The 21435-nt window shown below is 36.1% G+C and overlaps 1 protein-coding gene across 5 annotated transcripts in view; it reads right to left on the bottom strand.

Moving 5' to 3' along the window:
* The window catches only part of DCLK2 (doublecortin like kinase 2), a 71794-nt gene that overhangs the window by 35442 nt on the left and 14917 nt on the right, over positions 1 to 21435 (bottom strand). For all 5 annotated transcript variants that reach the window (XR_001554836.2, XR_001554837.2, XM_015861111.2 and 2 more), the window contains exons 2-3: positions 20974 to 21308; positions 1454 to 1556 (exon numbers count right to left, since the gene is read on the bottom strand). Coding sequence is in view for 3 of the 5 variants with exons in the window: in XM_015861111.2 (XP_015716597.1) it covers positions 1454 to 1556; positions 20974 to 21308 (438 nt within the window). In the remaining 2 variants the exon portion in view is untranslated. The remainder of the gene's footprint in view (positions 1 to 1453; positions 1557 to 20973; positions 21309 to 21435) is intronic.

The following is a 21435-nucleotide window of genomic DNA, read 5'->3' as shown; positions in this document are numbered from 1 at the left end:
TGAGCCAAATGCTTTATGTAACATTCTGCATGTCATATTCGAAGTCTTGAACTTGGGTTATGACCATTATTCAAGTTTGTACCTATGCACGGCTGAATGATGGAGGTTAGCCAATGACAATGTTCCTCTGATAGTTCAGTAAATCCTGTGTGCTGTAATGGCAGCTTCATATAGGGTAAGTGCACAGCAAGCTTATTTTACTTTCTCTTGCAAGAAACTGATGTTCTGAACAGTTTTTGAAGAGGTGAAAAATGCCTATTGCTTCCAAAATGCTGAGACAACAGATTACTGTAATTTACCATCAACTATATATCGTGAAATAAAAGACAACCCAAATAGGAAAGGAGTAAATAATCATATATGTATTGACATATTTGAAAATTTTAAATTCCTACAGTTAGCATCTACTGCAAATCTCGCCCCATCTAATCTTATCATTTTACCTCTTAATTTTGTCTCTGTTATTCATCACTATGATGGCAATGCCATTACTATGCTATCAAGTCATCATCAAAAAGACACGTAAAGCAGTATGCCCAATCCATGATCCACTCGTTACTGAAATTACTTTTATCTGTTAAGACCTCCAGAGTATTATAGAAAACAAGGACCATTGAAGGTGAAGAGACCAAGTGAGTAAGAAACCTCCAGTCGCTAGTTTCTCAGTAAGGAAATCAGTATACTGAATTAGTGCATGTTAGAATGGGAAAAGCAAACTTATACCCACAAGATCTACAAAAGTATTTATATTTTTGCCCAGACTAGAATTTGCAGTGTGAGGTGGTACAGTCATGTTCTCCTCTGTCTGCAGAAGATCTCAGCTAGTTTAAAATTTTATGTAAAAAATACTATTTATTTGAATCAAGGTACTTAGGTAGTTCTAGAAGAACAGCATGCTGGCAATAACAGCAAAATGGGAAAGAGCTGATTTTGCCAACACATTCAAGTGTACAAAACACTGTGGTTAGACATGTAACTGCACTATTTAATATAACAGAAGATTTTGTAATGAAATTACAGTGTTTATAACAATTGGAAAAAACAGCATAAATACAAAATCCAAAACCACCCTCAGATAATCTGATGATTCTTGCCAGGGCAATTACTGTTACCCACAAAACTCTCACAGTATAAACAAGCTCCACATTTGGTCTACAGCATTCAAGAACTAAATATGAATTGTTTATTAGGACAATCTGAGACATGAAATTAGCAGTGACGTATATGATTTTTCAAAACTCACATGAAGACAATAACACGGAGACCATCTTGTAGACCACAGTTGTCAAAAGAAAATGTTTATAACTCATTTTAGAAAAATTAGAAATTTAAGTGAACCTTTTAAAATGCAATTCTGTTATATCACATAGCTCTTGAAAAGTGACCAGAGGTTAGGGGAGGAGGTGTGAATGAATTTGACTGATTCTAATGGGTTAAGGAAACGCAGTCTTACCACTGTGATCCAAAACGAAGTCATCCTGAGCGTACCGATATTTTTCAGGTCCACATGCAATGAAGACATCATCATCTCCGAAGAAGTCCTGCAAGCACGTAACCTTAATGGCAAAAAACATAGAGTAAAATAAACAAACTTAGTATTTTCAAATGCTAAATCTTCCAGTAGTCAGCAACTCTTAATAAGTTTGTGTACTCCTTTTCACTGTAATGTTCTTCTATAATAACAGTCATTGTAGTTCTCATGTACTTCAGCTATTCCTCATATTCAGGAAAACTCACAGTCAAGAATGTAAACACTACTGCTCCTTACCTCCAAGACAACCTTCTCTTCCACGTATACCTGTACTTTTCCCTACATGTGCATGGTGATAGCTTTGCAGCTAGAAACCCTAGTGGTAGCACTGAAGCTTCTGGTATTCTTGCATTAGTGGCTTGTGGGCAAACTGATAAAATTTTTGCTTCTGTAATGTTTTTTTTTAACGCTTTAAGGCATTTAATTTTCATCTTTAAATGTCACATAAAAACAAACCAAACCACTACTTGTCCCTTCTATTAAAAGTGTTCAAGAAAAAACAAAATGCAGAGTTCCTTCCATGCCCTTTACAGCTCATTCTGTTTTTAACTGTTAAAGTAATAATGTTAAATCTATTTCAAGAAGGATGAGGCTTTAAAAAAGATAAATGCTTTAGTTTCTTTGAGGGAACAAAAGAAAAGATCACAGAAAAAATAAAAATAAAAATAAAAAACAACCAACCCTCAAGAAGTCAGTTTGTGTAGGAGTAAATATCTACTTTAGAACAAATTAAAACCAATAATGCCACAAAATGAATCCCACTGAACTGCTTTTAATATACTCTTAGAAAAAATAAAAATAAAAAAATGATTACAAGTAGCAAGATAATTCTTAAAACTAATCTGATCAATATTTTTTTGTGTAATTGCTTTACATCCTCTCCCAGTCTTCCCCACCCCTTCTCTGTTATTTTTAACATTATTTTTAACATTGCATACCGTGAATGAGATTTGGGAATAAAGACAGGCAGGAGCTAAGAAAGATGGAACTATTTGGCAAAACCATTTAATTAAACAGGTGAAACAAATAACTGTTTCTATGGAAACGGGTATTTCTCCTTTCCAGCTACCTGTCAGCACCATTTGCATATTTTACTCGGGGTGATAGTGGCAAATGCTGGCAGATCTGGAGGGAGGGTTTGCTGCTGCCTGCAGCAGGCAGCACTCAGAATACCAATGACCCTGTGTGCTCTGCAAGAAGAGACCAGGCAGCCAGAAGCAGCACAGTTGTCATGGCAGCTTACCCAGAACAGCAGCAGGTGCCCCTCCAGTACCATCCTCATGCTGTGCCACTTGCAGTACTGAGTATTTCTTTCACTGTGTTAAGGAGACAAAGGATTCCAGCCACTGACAAAATCCTTTTATTTTTATCTTATCTTCTCGACAATGATCTACTCACATTGCCTAGAGACATTTTGAGCTACACTTGAAATTGCTACCAAAGAGGCAGTAACAGCTTGATTCAAAAGGCTGCACAAATTTAAGAGTTTTGCTAACATGGGATGTGTTCCCCTCTACTTAATAAGCCTCTCTACTAATAACTGAACTCTGCCATTTCCAGAGATTTCAGAATTTTTTCTTCCTTTTGCCAGATGCATTACCACTGAAGCAGAAGCAAGCTTTAGAAAAAGAAGACCAGACATCCTTCCCACCTGAAAGGAGTAGGAGAGCAGAAAACTCAACAGCCAACTCAAACCCACCAATATAAGAAAAGCTATGAGAAAGCGTTCAAAATAGTCATCCTGGATGCACCACTGGAAACAGAAAGAAGCACTCTGTGAAGCACAAGCTCACATCCGAAGTCCCAAAGTGGGGGCCATTCCCACAAGCTCTGTACACCCATCACTTTTTTGCATGTGCCTCTATTGCCCCTGTATTAGCTGTTTTGAGCTGGTCACACTTAAATGCTGTGCTAAAATGAATCTGGTTCTAATATAAAGCTTCTCCCTCTTATGTCAGATTGTGGAAAATACATGGGGATGTATGATATCATGTGTGGTAGCATCCTTTTGCTGCTTATAGAGCAGTTCTGCATACCAATGAATCTACAAATATCTGCACAAAAGATGACTGGAATAGCCTTGGAAGTGTGCTTTAAAACCTTTTCTAAATGTCGAGGAATAAAGGAATTAAAAAAAAAAAAAAGAAAAAAGAAAAAAGGTATTTATTTCCATAGATTTATGCATAGTTTCCTCACACAAGAATACATAGTAGAAATTGAAAAAATAATTATCGTCTATCTATTTTTTTCCCCTGTCTATTTCATAAAGAAATGGTATATATTTCCATGGGAGAAATAATGTTATACCAGTAACATTCAAGCCAAGTCAGAGCATCCAGTGTCACACTGTGAGCCAGAAGAAGGACAAGTAATGGGCAGAAAGCAATGACTGGCAACCAGAGCGCAAGGCCCAGCCAACAATACTGCTCTTGACGTAGCAAAACTGGATAAAAAGCATAACAGTATTTGACCTCTTCATCTGCAGATTATGACAATGCTGTTTTTACTTTATTCATGCCAAATAACAGTGCAACAGCTCACAAAGAAAAGATATCCTTAAGGTATCCTGTTGTCCCAGACACATATATGTGGAATGGAAAGAATTTTACACATTGAAGTAAATAGTATTGTGTTCCTTAACTATTACCTGGGACTTTAACTATTTTCAAGTTCTAATACGACAAAATTCAAGCTTTTAACACATGCACTTGTGATGTAACTTTGAAACACAGATAATACAATTGGTGACAAATTAAAAAAACACCACACAGCAGATCAGTATCAACACCCTCCAGCCAAGAGTTCACTGAATAAATTGTTATTTATTGCAGCTGCACAGCTATGTTTCATTCTAAACGTAGAACGATGAGCTGTAAAGTCAAATGGCCTGGTTCAATTTAGCATGGCTGATTCAATTGAAGCATCAGCAACAGGACTGTTCAGTTTAAGCCTGCAGAGCCACACCCTGCATCAGGGGAAATCTGCTCTGGATGGCAAAATCCCCACATCAGATGGAAATTGAACTACAGCATCCAAACTGGAAAAGATAGACAAGATTATTTTCATTTCTTTTTAAACAGTAAAGAAAAAATTATACTTACCTACTCCAGGAAAAGAAGTATGTATGGATATGGTATAAATATTTGAAAAAGGAAGTGCTTAAGATATGAGGCAAAGGAAAAGCTAAGAGAAGCAGCTGGATTTGTGGATGTGTTTTCAGCTCAGTGGCAGTAACAAGCATTAAAGGCTGAAGCTCTTAAAGAAATGCAGTGTAGTTTTGTTTTTGTTTGTTTGTTTTGGTTTGTTTGTTTGTTTTTTCCCCACAGGAATTGATACCAAAAAAAGCATATTAAATGTCAGCATGACAGAACTAGATATAAGCTCCAGGCTACTACCTTCAGACTGACAGGTCTCGACTTCTCTCCTGAGAAATGCTACTCCTATTTGACTGGACCAGATCACAGCTGTACTGTCCTGACAGTTTTGCCTTTTGCATCAACTTTTCTTTCTGAGTAAGCAAAAGTAAAATATTTGTCTATTTTTACAGGCTAGCTTTCTAATCAGCATTTTTGTTTCACTTTTTCAAACTAAGTTAGCATTGCCACAGTTCAAGGGTTTGTGTATGTTCTAAAGAGCAAAGTACAAGCAAAGCAGTCCTGCAGGAATAGGGCAGTTGTCCATTTTCTATTTCAGTTTCATCACCAGGGCTCACCAGGGCAGACCTAACTTTCAAAAGGAAGTACTTCCTCCGAGCATCCTCAGGAACTCAAAGGGGAAGGTGAATAGGGCAGTTCCACCCCTTCCTAGTGAGCACTGTGTTTTTCGTACCTTGGAACTTCCCCTGAGTCTCTGCATTTCCACAGAACAACTTGACCAAGCCAAAAGAGATAAAGGTGTTTAACCACTGTTCTTAACTAGTAACTAAACCATTAGTGTCCTTCACTACTGAAACTGAGAACAGAACAAAAGAGGTTCAGCACTAGCTTAAGGCAGCTGTTTGCCTGTTTATACTGAAATACATTTCCTGACAGGTCTTCAGTAAACTGTGAAAGAATAGCCAAACCAGTAGCCAGGATACATCCTGGAAGAAGACACATACAAAGAAAAGTCATAAACCAGTGAATCCTTGATATACCCTTCTTAAAAAAAAAAAAACAAACAAAAAAAACCAAAAAAAAACCAAGTACTGGAATTGCCAGTATTCTTTCTAATTAACAACAAGTTCACTTGGCAGAAATTACAGTGTCAAGGGCAACCATGCTAAGTGAATTAGAAACAGGTGAAAAATAAACTGTTTAGGAGCCAGGCAAGCATGGAAGCCCACATTAGAGTACACAGAAATAGCAACAAAAACACTGCTAGGCTGAACATGTGGTAAATCTGGAATCTAAGGCAGAATAATAAATAATAAGGCAGAGAATAAATAATAATAAGGCAAAGAAGAAGCACTTGGCATCTTTGAGGCTTAACTAGGTCAGGTCACACAGAAAGAATGCAAAACTAACAACTGTTACAAAATGAGAAAGTTCATTACCTGATTTGTTATATGCCTGTGCATGTTGGTGACTTTGAGACCAGGAAATTTACTTTACAATTGAAAGACTTATGTTTCTGTACCAAAGAAAGAGTATTTTAAAAATTATTTATTTTTATCAATTACACAGATGCTCTAATACCAACCTAACAACCTCAATTAGCTGGTTTGTGAAAACATCTTCTTTCTCTGTATGGATGGATCAAGCAGCGTCCCCTCACTAAGCTGCTGGACATTGCCATAAGGCTATATGTTATAATCTGATTTCTAGGTTACAGTATCCAGAAGGCATTGTCTGATTGCCTTTTCTGTCACTAAGTTCAATAGACAGTGAGAAAATAATTAAGTTTCTTGAATATGTGTTTAAAAGAATTTGTAAATATTGAGTGGGGGAAAAAAAGAAAAAAGAAAAAAAAAAAAGATATTGAGACAAAGACTGTAAGAAAAGAAGAATAATGCTCCTAGGCCAGCATCCTAAATAACTATTTAATCATGGACTGTGACACATTTTTAAAGTTGTAATCAGAAAATGAACCTTCTTTCACAGATACCCTGTGATGAGGAACAGCAGTGAAAATGAAGGAGACAAAATCCTTCTGTCCTACAGGGAATCTGAAGAGTAAAAAAGAAAACAAATGTTAAGTATTTGCCTGCTGCCTTGTAAATGGAAAAAGTTTGGCAGTAAGCCCAGGAAACGCCTAATACAGTATGACAGTGCAGAAAGACTGCGTGAACAGACTGGTCAGGGCACCAGAGCTCATGCAGCTATGTGGAACAGATGACAGAATACAGCACATACCACATTTTAGTTTAATTTTAAATGTAAACAGGTTTTTGCATCTATTTTTCAATATCTCTAGAGTTTTATTCAGAAAATGAATACATGTGGAAATGGGAGATTGCAGTTGGGTGCATTTCAAACAGATGGATCAGCTTCACTGCAACGGAAATGACTGCCAGAAAAATAAGCTCTAGAAATATGCACAATATGTGTGCTCCTATCATGTATCTTCCAGTACTGTAGGACTTTTTGGCAAGGCCCACTCACTAGTCTTCCAAAGGGAAGACCTGACCTCTTTCTGCAAAGAAGTATTTCAGATACTGCACTAATTATGTGCAGATATTTAGATATAGGAACAATTACAGTTGAGAGGGATTAAAATTCTGTAAATTTTGAATAATTTTCACTCACACTATTCAAAACATGCCATCATTCTCTGTAACAAAAAATACCCCGGCACAACCAGTATTATCCACTACTTGAAAAAGGAATTGATTGTTTCAGTGTATTATATGACAGTGAAGTTCCAAACCACACTTCTCAATTCAAAGAGAAATACAAACAACAGCCCTACCAAACTTGGAAATAACTGGAAACTGGAAGCAGAATTAACTGATGTTAAACTCATGACCATAATCCAGTCTGTCTGAAGAGGAAAACACAGCATTTTCAGTTACCAGAATTATATCTTTGCACACAGAGGCATTAATCACAGCAGCTCAAATAAGTCAGCATAACAGATTCTTTCCTTTAGTGGCACAACTGGGAAGACTAATGCGGAACCAAAAATAGTACCTGACTTCATATAGCTAACCTTCCATCTTAGTCCCGAGTAGCTAGTCTAAAAATAAAAGCAACTTGTATTGAGAAATAATTTTAAAAGAAAAAGCAGACCTAAGAACAGACAGCTGGCTTAGTTCAGTAAAATATGGATTCAGTGATGTAAATGTCGTTAAATTATAAGCTATATGGGTTTTTTTTCCACAATACTAGCTCCTCTGCACTACTGAAGAAATCAGCACCTTTAGCTAGGATCACCTTACTTGACAAACATGGAATTCATGTCCTATGTACTGCAGAGGATTTAGAAGAATGAAATTCACTTTCATTCCTTTGACTTTTCAGCTGAGAAGTGCTGCTGGGGCACACAGCTATAATCTGCTGCAATCCCAGGCTTCTGCTGTTTGTGAGCAGGTCCTATAATCAACCACAGTGAAACTCAACCATTTTATTTTGCACAGAACTGAGAGAGCTACTCTGGCTGCAGCACCTCTCTGGCATTTCTCGTGATGTTCCTATTACAGCTTCCAACATGCAGAATTAATCAAGGTTCAACTCAGTCTGCCTGAATCTGAACTACAGTGCTACATGACTTTGTTCTTTCCTCTGCTCTGGTTTAAAGAGGCTGGCATGAAGATGCTCAGTTTGGCTCAAAAAGCACCTATTGCTGCAGCTGATGATCAGCCACTTTTTCTCCTCCTCAGATTTCTTCTTACAGAAGATTTCTTTTATTATTTAAAATAGATAATATATAATAATAATAAGAAGAATATATAATACTCATAATAAATAATATATAATTAACAGCATGGTACCCCCGTCCACACTTTAAAAAAATACGTAAATTAGTTAAATAAATACTAAGATACAGGTGCACTCATTTATCCATATAGACAGAGGTGCACACAATGCTGATAAATGTTATATTCCAGTGATGACTAAGAAGAAAGCATCACACACAGCTTCCCCTTCCCTTCCTTGTTTCTGCCTGCTTAAACATCTTCCAGTTCAGTCACCAGCAGAACCAATATAAATCTGTAGTGCGAGTAGTTATCAGTCTGAGGAAAGAAATGCAAGAATTTCAAAAAGCTCTATCTGTATGCTTATAAAGATCTATTTGTTTCACTGGTACTTCACCTGAAACAAGCATCTGCTTTCCAAAAATATAAATCTACAAGCAATTTCTAAATGGGATTCTGCTCAAATCCAAGGTAGCAGTGCTCTAGCACAAACCTTTGCATAAGCCAAAATATCAGTATTCTGGGTCCCACCACCAGCAACTGAGACTGGGCTGCTGCCAGTTCACTGCTGTTTGTAACACAGCCAACTTAAAGTCATGCTGCAATTGCATCTCTTCTCTAAAGTGATCCTTCTGGAACTGAAATGTACTGTAAGTTCATGCCTGCTCCACACAGAAAGGAGGGATGTAGTACAAAACCAATGCACAGCTTGCATCTGGGTATGCGACTGTACAGAAATGCACATCATACGCTAGACTCACCTTGCAGTACCTTGGTATAAAAGAACAGGCTGTCTCAAGAGCATAAACACACTTTGCAACTAGCAGCAGTGCCAGGAAGTGCTACTTAGCAGCACATCAGGAGCAGATACCACATCTGCTCTGAAGAGAAATTACTTAAGTAACACTGTGGCAAGGCTGTCATTACTAACTACTGCCTATCCCACATGCAACAATGTGGCACTAATTCCATTCTTACAGTTTTCTGTAGTCAGGTCAAGATTTTATTCCTCTCATCTCCAAAAGGTAAGCAGCGTCCTAATTTAAGAGGCATATAACACGATTAATCTTTTTGCTTTCTGCTAACTTTCATTACATGCATGGTTCAACTTACCAGTTCTCTGATCAATAATAATAATAATAATAATAATAATAATAATAATAAAAAAAAAAAATTCTCCTTTGACAAATATTTAGCATAAAATTTGTCATTTTCTTCCTCCTCTGGCCATGAGCATCTGATGCTCTGCAAAAGCAGACAATGCTTCTTCGGTGATGATTTCTGACATTCCTTTCAAATGCTGATATTTCAGCTATTGCACCACAGTCCTGAAATAATATAGACCATAAAAGCGGAAAGTGGGCATTTCACAAAGACATGTCAGGATACTATCACTGAATCTCACATATTAGTTATGTGTGGTACATATTAGTGTAGATTCACTTTACACTCATTCCCCTTACAGTTTCTCCCATTGAGAGAATTCCTGTATGCACTGGAGTTCTGGTCTGAATTTCAACCACTCCTACATTTGTATACAGAAGTATTAGCCTTAATCCATTTAGTAGCTATTGCTAAAGCAGGCGTATAGTTCTGCCACTACTCCTCCATTGGGAGGTTACTGCTGTCCTTATTTCTACTCTCAAGGTCTAAAGCTTTCACAGATACTCGCCAGTGCTTAAAGAGCTTCCTAAGCAGCTTCTGGGAACATATGTTGTTGTTACTAGCTCTGGGTACAGTTTCACTGCGTGTGCCAATCAGGTCTCTGTGGGGCCCTGTCAGTGATCGACTGACTTAGTATTCAAAATTAGAACACAAGCCCAGCTACTTTAGGCAAATTCACTGCAGGAGTCCTAATTCTTATCTATACGAGCATATCTGATCATAGTTAATTGATTTTACTTACCCTGACATTTCCTGTACTGGTACATTAAAATGGGCTGGCAGATACCTGTCTGGCTTGCAAAGCCTTCCCAAAGAAGAAACACTCATAGAAATTGCCTTAAGGAAGATGTCTAGCAACATGGTTTGTATTGATACAAGAAGTCTCATTAACAAATCATTTTAATTTAATTGCAAGTGGAAGATCTCAAGAACAAGAGGCAGCATGGCTCATTTATTCTCAAGATAAAAGCACAATCCTAAAAGTTTTCTAGAAAGCACACATGGATCAGGGAAGTGAAGTTTGGTTTTTTTGGTTTTCTTTCCTTTCTTTTACTTTCCTGAGACACCAGAACTATTTCTGGTGGAGGTACAGACACCTAATAAGTGAAGCGAAATTTGAACCTGAATTTAAAGTGATCACGTATTATTTTACTGTTCCTGGTTAGATTTGTAGAAACCATCTGATTTCCATGAACACTGTGCTGAAACTGCTGATTCAGGTACTGTATGGAAAAGCCAACTGCAGCTGTCCAGAAATACATGGTTCAAACTGCATCTGCTGCATATTCCATGCACGTTTTCCTGACAGGTTTTCCTTTGTTGAAAGGGGACTAAAGCACTAGAAGTCTACTTTGTAGTCAAAACAATCCTTTGAACTTGTTTGAATTTCAAAGGATCAATTTAAAACAATCCTTTGTATAGTTATTATACAAATATTTACATTCTGTATGTGATGGTTACACAATGGTGACTTTAAAGGAGTGAGAACTATTAATAACATCAGTCATCCTGAAATCTGATTACTATTATGTATGGACTGAAAGGAACTTTCTCCAAAGTCCTGTACTGAGGTCTAAAACTAATTTTTATGACTTCTTAGTTCCATCTATAAGGTGATGGAGAAAGGTCACAGTTAATTAGGGGAAGGCAGACATCTCATTTATGCTACAGAAGTGAGGCAGAATTAGCAGTGTGCAACCAGAGCTTTTATAATAGCTGTTTCAAAAATGACTAGTTTGTCTAGTGCTGTATAACCTTCAGCTTATTCCCTGTAACAACGCAGCTGGAGATGGCCCAGATGCTACCAGGAACTTTAAGTTTATCTAGGCATAAGTACTGGTATTTTTGGAAATGAATTTCACAGAGTAGAAATTCTGATGTGAGAATTCAGTCTTCAAAATAGCTGGGTATGTGTTTGTGAATATTGAGATTTTAAGTACAGCTTAATATATGAGAACTAGCAGCCAGATTTAACCATCAAAGAATCTACTGCAGTTGGATATTAGAAGTGAACAATCTGCTTAAATCCCATTAAAGTATATCTAACATTTTTTTGTTGTTTTGAGTGTACAAATCATAAAACATTTTTTAATGTGTTTTACAAAATATACAGACAAACACAAGTGTATGTATATGATAAAGAATGTAATTGATAAAGGTCACTTTTCTCACTAAATCCTAAATATTCCACTTCACAGAAAACCTAAATTTTCTATTATAGTAAATTATGATTAAAAATTATGATTTTATAGAATAAGACAAAACTATAACTTGTTTCCTGACAGCTGAGGATAGTTTACAGATAAGGATCTCTCGGAAACATCTAGGAATCACACACTCATTATTTAGCCCTTAGTAAAAAACATTTTTAAGTAGGCTAGTTAGTCTAAAAATGACTCATAGTATGAATGGGTGAATCATTTAAATCATTTTGAGAATAATTATATACAGATAAATAATACACTAAAGAAAAAAAAAAAAAGGTCACATAGAGCATCTGACTTCAGATTCACCCCTAGCAAAGTCAATTTACACAGCTGAAATTAATATCTCATTGCACACCTGCCATGGCTTTTTTACTTCAAGTCATTTTGATCTCCACAGAGCACATTTTTCCTTTAAGCAAATGAAGAAATGTTGCAGTTCTTACCCAGTGTCCTAACAAGGATTCTTGGTAGAGACCAAATGTGAAAATATTGGACTCCAGCTTTCCATCCTTGCTTTCCTGATATTTACAGCAACAAAAACTGTAAACTCAGAGCAACGAGCAGCAATAGTTGCTGTTAGCAGGAAACAACCAATAGCCACTGGCTTTTGAGACAAGATGGAAACACAGTGACTACCACTTTGGAAAAGTTTTGGGAAAAGATTCCAGTTGAGAGGAAGATCCACTTTCAACCTCTTTTGTGTAATGAGTCTAAGGCATATTCTTCCTCTAATGCAGATGTGATTTCAAGATACTGTCATCAATATACGCTGTTACAGATGAAGGGGAATAAATAGGAGGAAAAAAATACTAAAAGATTTTGAAATTATTACAAATACGTGCTCCATACCTGAAAGCAGTAGGGGAACAGGGAATCATATTTAATAGAGATATTCAAAAGTTTATTCTCAAGAGTTTGTCCTGTAAATATACCTCACTGTTCCTTGAGTACTTGTGTCCAAGTACTTGAGAAAAAACAGAGCATGTATGCTTCTTGTTTTCCTTAGCTTACCAGTTGAAAATTTTAATTATAATGTTATCTTTTGTAACTAGGACAGTTGGTAGAAAATAGTTTGTACATCCTACATACAATGATATCATGGACTTCTCTTTCCTTCTCTTAAGAGAAATACATAGGTATTCAATGAGCATGAAAAATTTCCTAAAAAAAAACCAAAACCCAACAAAAATAGATTTAAATGTTCATCTGCCTTGCCTACCTATCATCTGCACATCTCTTCATACACTTTTTAACCATGAAAATTTTCCCACAGTATAATGACTAAGGCACACTCCTACTATTAGCATTTATTTTATATCTCCTAGACATTAAGATATACATATATCAATGACATAGTTAAAATAGGTTCATCTACTGCAATGGCAAATAAAGTTCTAAATTAAAAAAAAATGTCAACAAATCTATAGCAAGGCTTCTAGTTAAAATAGTAAATGAAGCCCCCTCAAAACTTCTCAACACCACCTTTGCATCTTGGTCTGCACCATTTCCCATGGTGGTTTTTCTGATAGTACATGAATGGAGACTATGGTGAGATTCTCAACCCTCAAATAACTAAGAACAAATCCTTTTAGTAAAGACTCCAGGGCTGAAAGAAATAAGTTGTCTGTTTATACCAGCAGCCTCCTTGATGTTGAAACTGCATGGATTTTTTTGTTGTTGTTTCCGTGTGAAAACAAAGTGAAAAATGAATACAGAACTGCAAGTGACACTTTATGAATCAGACTTCATCAGCTGTTTATCTTTTTACTCTTAGAATTCCCCTGCTTATAGTACTGATTTTACTGTATTATGCTGTAAATAATAAAAAGTATAATTATATGAATTTTTCAAATATCCAATTACACAAATATTACAAATATGCTCTACTGTATTTACACAATAATGCATCAGAGCTTTCATGAGCATCAGCAAAGGACAGACACATTTGCCTACATAAGCCCTAGAGCTTCAGGGACACTTAATTGCAGCAGGAAACTTCTTAGCACTATGCTTCTTCACACACTCATCAAGCATCAAGCCAAGTGTAGTATGTGAACATGATCTAGTTTTTCCTGAGGCACATCAGGTACAGCATTCTCTTTGCTCAGAAAGCTAGAGCATCACTCATTTTCCAGGATTATTTTGGAAAAGTCCACCTGTAGCAGAAATGCTAAGTCATGGCCTGAACCACTGATGGAGCACCTGGCAGGAAGGCAGGGCCAACCTAGGGGAGCTCAGGTGCATGCAATGTACCCGAGTAACCAGCAAGGGAGGAGCCAGGACCCACACCTTCCCAGACTTCAGTTAAGGACTGGCAGTGGAGGCATGGGTATTTTGCTGGATATTCCTGTGATCCTGAGGCCTTCTAAGGGTAAGTAGCTTTTTTATTTGTTTTTTTTTTTTTTTTTTTTTTTTTTTTTTTTCCATTTGATTCTGTGTTCTTGGCTGCTGTGTTTGGGTTTATCCTCATTTGTTGTACCTTAGGGCATTGTTACCCCACTATCCTATTAGTGTGCCTAATTTAATGTGATTAGTTATCCTATCATGTTATGGTATTGTACCATATAAAACTGTGGCATCGAAGGGGACAAGAATTTCATCAACACTCTTGATTGCTCTTTCTCTGTAATACACAAAGTCACAAAATCTTAATGGCTGGTAGGCTGTCTTCCATCTGATATAGGTGTTGAGGGTAGATTTGTGGCAAGCAGCGTAAATGATAAAGACGCAGTGGATGTTCTTTGGAAACATTCTAGACATATTCTGGTTTAGTTCAGTAGCTTACAGGGTTTTGTCTGTTGTTTTTTTTTTTTTATATCCTTTGTTTTCTTCTGAAATTCTTTAGCATTAAAAGTCTCTTACAATTGCAGATTCCCTGTGCCATATATCAATAAACTAGACTTCAACATAGACCAAACAAGTATTTAAAAACGTAAGATAAATGGTATGCTTTCAAAAAACAGATGATGATTGTGGCCAACTTTGTGTCACATGTGCTATGAGAACACTAAACTTCACTGCCTCCACAGAAAGATACTATCATCCTTTGTAAGGCTTACAAATTTCAAGACACAAATAGGGTTATTGCTCCATTTAAGTTCTGGAAAGCTCTTTTATTTAAAAGGTTGGCCAGTACTGCTTACTTCAACATCACTTTCCCACCAGTTTTCAGATTACTGTGCTTAGAGGTTTGCTGCAAATTAAACAGGTACTAATATTTTGAAAATTAAAGGCGAATATTCTCTTTACTTTCTGTCTGTTCCATGTTTCCTGCCATTAGTTTAGTATGGGTGAGAATGGAGTTTTTATTGAAGGCTGGTATAAATCTAGTAGGAAAGTCCTTATTTTAGCATTCTGTTATTACTGCTTCAGAAAACTTAAAGAGACTGACAATCTGATTCCAGCCAACTAAACAGCAGCTAGTAGAACAGATCCATCAATGTGACAACCTGAAAGACGCATCTCAAAACTAGAAAGTCTGATCATAGGCTACTAGGAAGAGGAACAGGGAAAAATCAGTCTTAAATCTTTCAAATGCAGTTGTAGTGTGAGGTGTCACAGGCTTCTTTAAGAAAAGTCTGCATATTTAGATCTGATAATCCATAAACTATTTTCTGAATTAGAAAAAAAAAAAAAAAAAAAGATAATTTAGCTAAAGGAAAAGAATTCATGATCTCCAAGTAAGAACAGACCTGTGAAACAAATTCTAGTTTAGCATATGACAGCTGCAGAATGAATTCAAAAGATTTTTTTTTTTGAAACCAGACTAATTATCTGTTAATGGCCAGGCTCAGCGGGACACAACAAATTCCCAAGGTTTAGTTTCCAAGTCATGTGATTTCATCTTAGTGTGGCAGATGGCAGACAATGACTGCATACCCTTCATTTATTCTAACATCTACACACTGTAAACCAGTGTTGAAATTATTGTAATCATACATCAGCAAAGATTCAGTGTTTCTGTTGGTGACACCGCTGTCTTTGCAGTGATTGTTTCCCACACTTTGCAGTCTGTCATTTGTATTAAGTGCTGTCGGCTCTCAGAGCGCGCAGACAAAAACTGAAAACCCGAAAGGATTTATCCTCTCTGTGGATCCAGAAAGACTGGCAAGTTGGATGCCAGTTGTAGCAGTACACATATGCTTGCTTTTAGTTAAAATACCAGTTTATTGGGATTTTTTGTCCAGTTACCATTCTCTACTTTTGAAGTGCTGACTTACTATAAGAGTCTGATTTTTATATTCTTTTTGACAAATACTCTGTTATTTTAACATCCTTCTTCACTAATCTGTTGTTTTGATCGCAGTTGGTATTACTGATTATTTATCTAAGCCTTACCTTGCTGGAAAAGATTAAATCTGCACTCACAGGACCCTAGCCATGATGTTTTGAGTACAGATACATCACATCCCCAAAGCTAGAATTATGTATCCCTGTGGGAGTAAGAAAAGGAAGGAGGTATATGTTCTCCATTTATCTGCACTCTATTTTAGGTTTTTTATTTGCAGAAAGAAAGGATACACAGGTTCCTTCCTATCTACCTCCTTCCTCCAAATAAATTACAAATACTTTTGTTTCAGAAAGCCATGACCTCAATTTTATTTTTTTTTTTTTTGCAGATGGAACAAAGCTAATGAGCTTTCTCAGCATGATTGTTTACTGACAGTTTAAGACTCTCATCTTAGATGACTCATTAGATGGTTATTTTTTTTATTTTTTTTCCCCTTCTTTAATACTTTCAGTGTCATAACTTTGATACTTTTAAGCAAAATCCTTAGTACTTGCATTTTCAATTCATTTTACTTTCATTTCTCTCAGAATGGTAATGAGTCTATGACCACTGACGTAAAAGCTGTAAATACTTATTTGAGGTAAATCCTGAACACACTACCTACCCGTGGCATTTGTATGACAATATTAAATGGAATTACTTTAGAAAGTGTTCCTTTAGAAGATCTCTAGGTGGAAAAGTGGTATAGGTGCATTTTCAAATTTAGGGTGTTTTTCAGATCTCTGCATCTATATCAGGGCACAGTTAATTTTGGGATAGTTTCATATAATGCCACCTTCCATAAATAATCACAGATGGGAAAACTTCTATATCCATGGATAGAGGCCAAGATTATCTCCTGTTTGAGTACACAATTTCCTCCTTCCCTCTAGCAATAAATTACCACTGATTTCGGTTCTGAGCCTACCAACTGAAAATCTGAAGAGAAAAAGAAACACAAGAGCACAATAAAATAAATAAATAAATAAATAAAAATAAAACTTCCTTGCAGTATCCCTAGATGAACTCCTTTCCTGTCATAAGACTTCCTCAACAACTGGGCTACTTTAATTATTTTTCTTACACTCACATGATTTTTATCCTACACCCAATAGACAGACATCTCTCTATGTTTGTTCTCTGAAGCAATACTAGACTCTAGTATAAGACCATCTTTCCCCAAAGTCATATTTTATTTCAAATGTTAGATGAAGTTTGTTAGCACTGGGTTTACTCTTGCACTGGGTAAACCTTGCTCTATGGATTTTACTCTGACGTGCAGGTGTGTGTACTTGTGTGTTTTATTTGCGGTATGTTCTCAATATTTTTAAGAATGGAGTACAGTATAGATGTCTCGTCCACCTTTTCAATTCGCATATAGACTTTTACCCGTGAAACTGAAATACAATGCAAACTTGAAAAATTATTGACTTCTGGGAGTAAAGTTTTCCATTTTCTTTTTGGTGGCAAATAATGTTTCCATGTTTTGTATGTTATTATGTTGCTACCTTCTACTTTGCAAGCATTGTTACTTGAAGCTTCCAAGGCAAGGTGGAAATGCTCCACTGCCTTTAGAGATATCAAAGGGTTAACTTCCCAACTGCAGAAGCTTCAGTGTGACTGTCCTTGCTTCACAGTAGGAAAGTGACAGATTCCAGCAGAGAATAGAGAAAGGAAAACCCAGCCAAATAAGGAAAGCACTCTGCTCAGACAAATATATTAGGAAAACCTGCATGTCAGAAGGACAAAAAGTGGAATGGCAGAAGCCAGCACACCAAAGTAAAAGCCTAGTTATTTCATGTGATTATTTTTCCTCAAAACCAATCACAGAAGTTCTGGAAATTAATTTTTTATATGTTAGCTACTTAACAAAAGTGAAATGACAAGTTTTGCACAAATGTAGGTAGACTAAATTCTGTACTTAAGACTACCCAGTGTTAATACTCCAAATCACATCACCCATTTATTACACATCTGATGACTAAAGGAAATCCTTCCAGATATTATAAAATCTTACAATTTAAAACTAGGTAATTGCCTTCCTACAAAGTAATCAAGGAAAATAAGTGAGATGAATGTTGTTCTCTGTTATTATCAGGCCTTGCTGTAGCAAAAATTAATGAAGTCAGATGAGTACACAAAACTTGTGTTGTAGATATTTCCATCATACTGTTCAAAATTAAAAACAAGGTTCCTTCATAGATCACTGGTTTTTATTTCCATTTCTTACTACCCATATATTGACAGAAAACAAAACTGTCCCATAGTTAAGGAGAACCGCACAATCCCTTTCAGAAGGATACAAATTTTATACTTGTATGTTTTGAACTCTTGAATTTCAGCATCAGTTCCACATACTACCTACTGCCTCTTAAAGATGGGGGGAAAAAAAAAAAAAAAAAAAAAGGAAGAAAAATGGTATTTCCTCAGAGTCAAAATAAGAGGGGGGTGGGGAGAGAACCTTGAGAATCACAAAAGCTACATTTATAAGAAAGTAGCCATTTACAGAGTCTTTTTTTTTTTTTTTTTTAATGGTTGCCTTTCAAGCTGTGCCAACAATAGGAAGGACATAAAAGATCTGCCTCTGTTGCAGATTTAGAAGAATAAGCAATTACTACATTAGAGAAAACAGGCTCAGAAATTTCCACCAATTGGCAGCAAAGCAACTCTTTATTTGCCAAACCCTACAAAGTCCTTGGGCACCAACCTCTTTGTATACCAGTATTAAACAAAGAAAGAAAGAAATTCTCTTTGCCTCAAACCAGGGTCAGCCCTTTGCTTTGTCATTGTTGTTTTCCCAAAAACAGCCCCCAGACATCTCTATCTGCCTAGAGAAACAGAAGGTGGTTTTTATTACCCTGGTGTCTAAAGTCACAGGCATTCCACCTGAGTCACTATATCGCATAATCCCTTAAATTATAATTGTACTGTGGCTGTGCAAGGAAAGGCTCCTTCCCAAAGCTCAGCTGGAAGAGAAGAAGTCCTTTCTTCCAAATGCACACAGATTATGTGGAGATGAAGTAGTAACAAGCATGCAATAAGGATATGTGCAGCCTGCTTCCTGCAAGACGTAGAAATATCTCTATTCTGCTTGAAAATAACTACATCTGCAGTCTAAATCTGTCTACCAGGGAAAGGCAGGAGGAGAGATTCCATAGCACTGAGAAATCTTACACTTATTTTGAAGCATTACTTATGATTAGTTGTTCTGACTGCACATTGAAGGCAGTCATTGTCCACCATGAGTTAACACTGATATGAAAGCAACATATGTGAAATTTAATGTTTGACTGCAAGTTGGTTAATTTTATTGCTCCCTGATGAACCACTGCAACTACCACATAAATGCAGGTTAGTGAGTTTCTATTGTGTCAATGAATCATAGGAGAATATAATCTGATCTGTGTCTCCAAACTGTAGCAGTTGCCTTTCCAATTCTTCCGAATCTTTTTGAACTATTTTCCTGTGAAAATAACATTACTTTTATGTGGGACAGTAACAGAAGGCTTCATAGGCATAAAATAATTATTGTAGAATAAATATCCTCAAAGCCATTTTGCAGTGAATTAAATTAAACATGACTAAATCACATTTCAGGACTTTTAAAAAGCAAAGCACATCCTTAGAAAGGATTCTCCTGTAATAAATCTCATTAACAAATCTCATTTAAAAAACAACAACAAACAAACAAATAAAAAATGCACAATATACAACTATTCAAGAACTAAAAACATATAGTGCCCTTGAATATCGGAGACTCAGTTGTTCTTTGGTATTAATAGTGAAACAAATACATAAAAGTACTTCTCTACAAGCATTTGATTATAGAAAGTTTATCTGTAGTACACAGAACATAACCAGAGAGACAGACCCCACAGCCAGATCATTTGAATCGGTTCACTTTTCCTGCAGTGCATTATCTAGCAACTTGCAACATGAAGCAGGTGCTTCTTCAGTGGTCTGTAGGACCACTACTATTATAAAAAGCCTGAGGAAAACAAGTTTCCTGCTCTCCTTAAACAAAACTGAAACCTTTAGAAGTAGCACGTGCAAACATATAGGTATGTAGGTATGCATAAATATATTTTGAATGAGCAAGGATTCCAATATTTAATTAACAATACCATAGTCCATGTATCAGGTATCAAACATGATCTACTTTTCAGCCTATGTTGCTCTGCATTACTAGACTTGTAAAGCAGTCAAAATTCCTATCAGTGTCAAATAATGGCATTAGGTGTCAATGTCCTGCTACACAAAAAGCTGACTCACTAGCCAGACTAATCAACAGCAAATGCATTACTGGCACTTTTATCATGTGCAGCACAATGTTCTTTTGGGTCACTCCTTTGTATTTCTGGGTTAGAATAAAAGACCTACTGTATCATTAATCTCAACAGCATGTTTTTGCCATTTGAAAACTAAAAGTAAGGCAAGTTACAAACACTGCCTGTGAAATGCTATTTCAGATAAAATTCTTGACCTTTGCAATCTCAGTTACTCTTTTGAGGATGACATTTCAGTATTTTTGTTTATTAAATAACAAACTGCAGAGGTGAAATGGAAGAGGACCGCAATGTTTTTCATATAACACGACACCATGCAGTAGTCTAAAAATATGACTCTGCTTCTGAAAACGTGTATTTTAAACAAGTTTACTTTCAAAAATTTCAAGTGAAACTAAATTACTGAAAATAATAAGCACTTAGTTTAGCAATACAACACAGTGTATGAAAAACTATTTTTTCTTCTACTTAAAGTAGTCAATCTCTTTTGCAGTAGAGAGAATTTTAATATTTTTTTCTAGATATTCTGAATAGAAATAAAAAAAACATGCTGTTTACTTAATTGTCCTTATTCAGAAGCAAGTTAAAGCCTATATAGTAATAAAAGATTTAGTTATAAAAACAAACTTAATTAGAGTAATTCATAATTATTAGATTTTCACAGCAATTTAATCTCCTACCTGCTTTCCATCCAGAGTACAGAGTCTCTTGACTACACCTGAATCTAACTTAATGGCTTCAGTGATGTCAGTCAAGACCTGTTCAAAAGAGTGAGCAGTCTTCTTATTCAGTAGAATTCTCACAGCTTTTCGTGGTTTTACTCCACTCCTAATAACAGTCACCAATTTGGGTTTAATGAAATCTTTACTCTCCTTCACTTCGCTCTTTGTGGAGGACAAAGATGTCAGGGATCGAGTGGACCCGGTCCTTATGTTCACACACCAGTTTGGATTGACATTCTTGGTATAATCAACTTTCCGATATGGTTCGTTTGATGCACATACATAACTTTCACCTGAAAAAAAAAAAAGATGACATTTTCTTAATTTAGGTTTTGCAGTTATTTTTATCAATTTAAATAATGACAGATTTGTCAGAAACAGTGATTTTCCTGTATTCCAACTGCAGGTCATTTTAAATGA

The sequence above is a fragment of the Coturnix japonica genome, chromosome 4 (genome assembly GCF_001577835.2).
Source record: "Coturnix japonica isolate 7356 chromosome 4, Coturnix japonica 2.1, whole genome shotgun sequence".
In the NCBI taxonomy this organism is placed as follows: Eukaryota; Metazoa; Chordata; class Aves; order Galliformes; family Phasianidae; genus Coturnix; species Coturnix japonica.
Note: the sequence above shows the minus strand (reverse complement) of the source record. Positions and strands in the feature narration are given on the sequence as shown.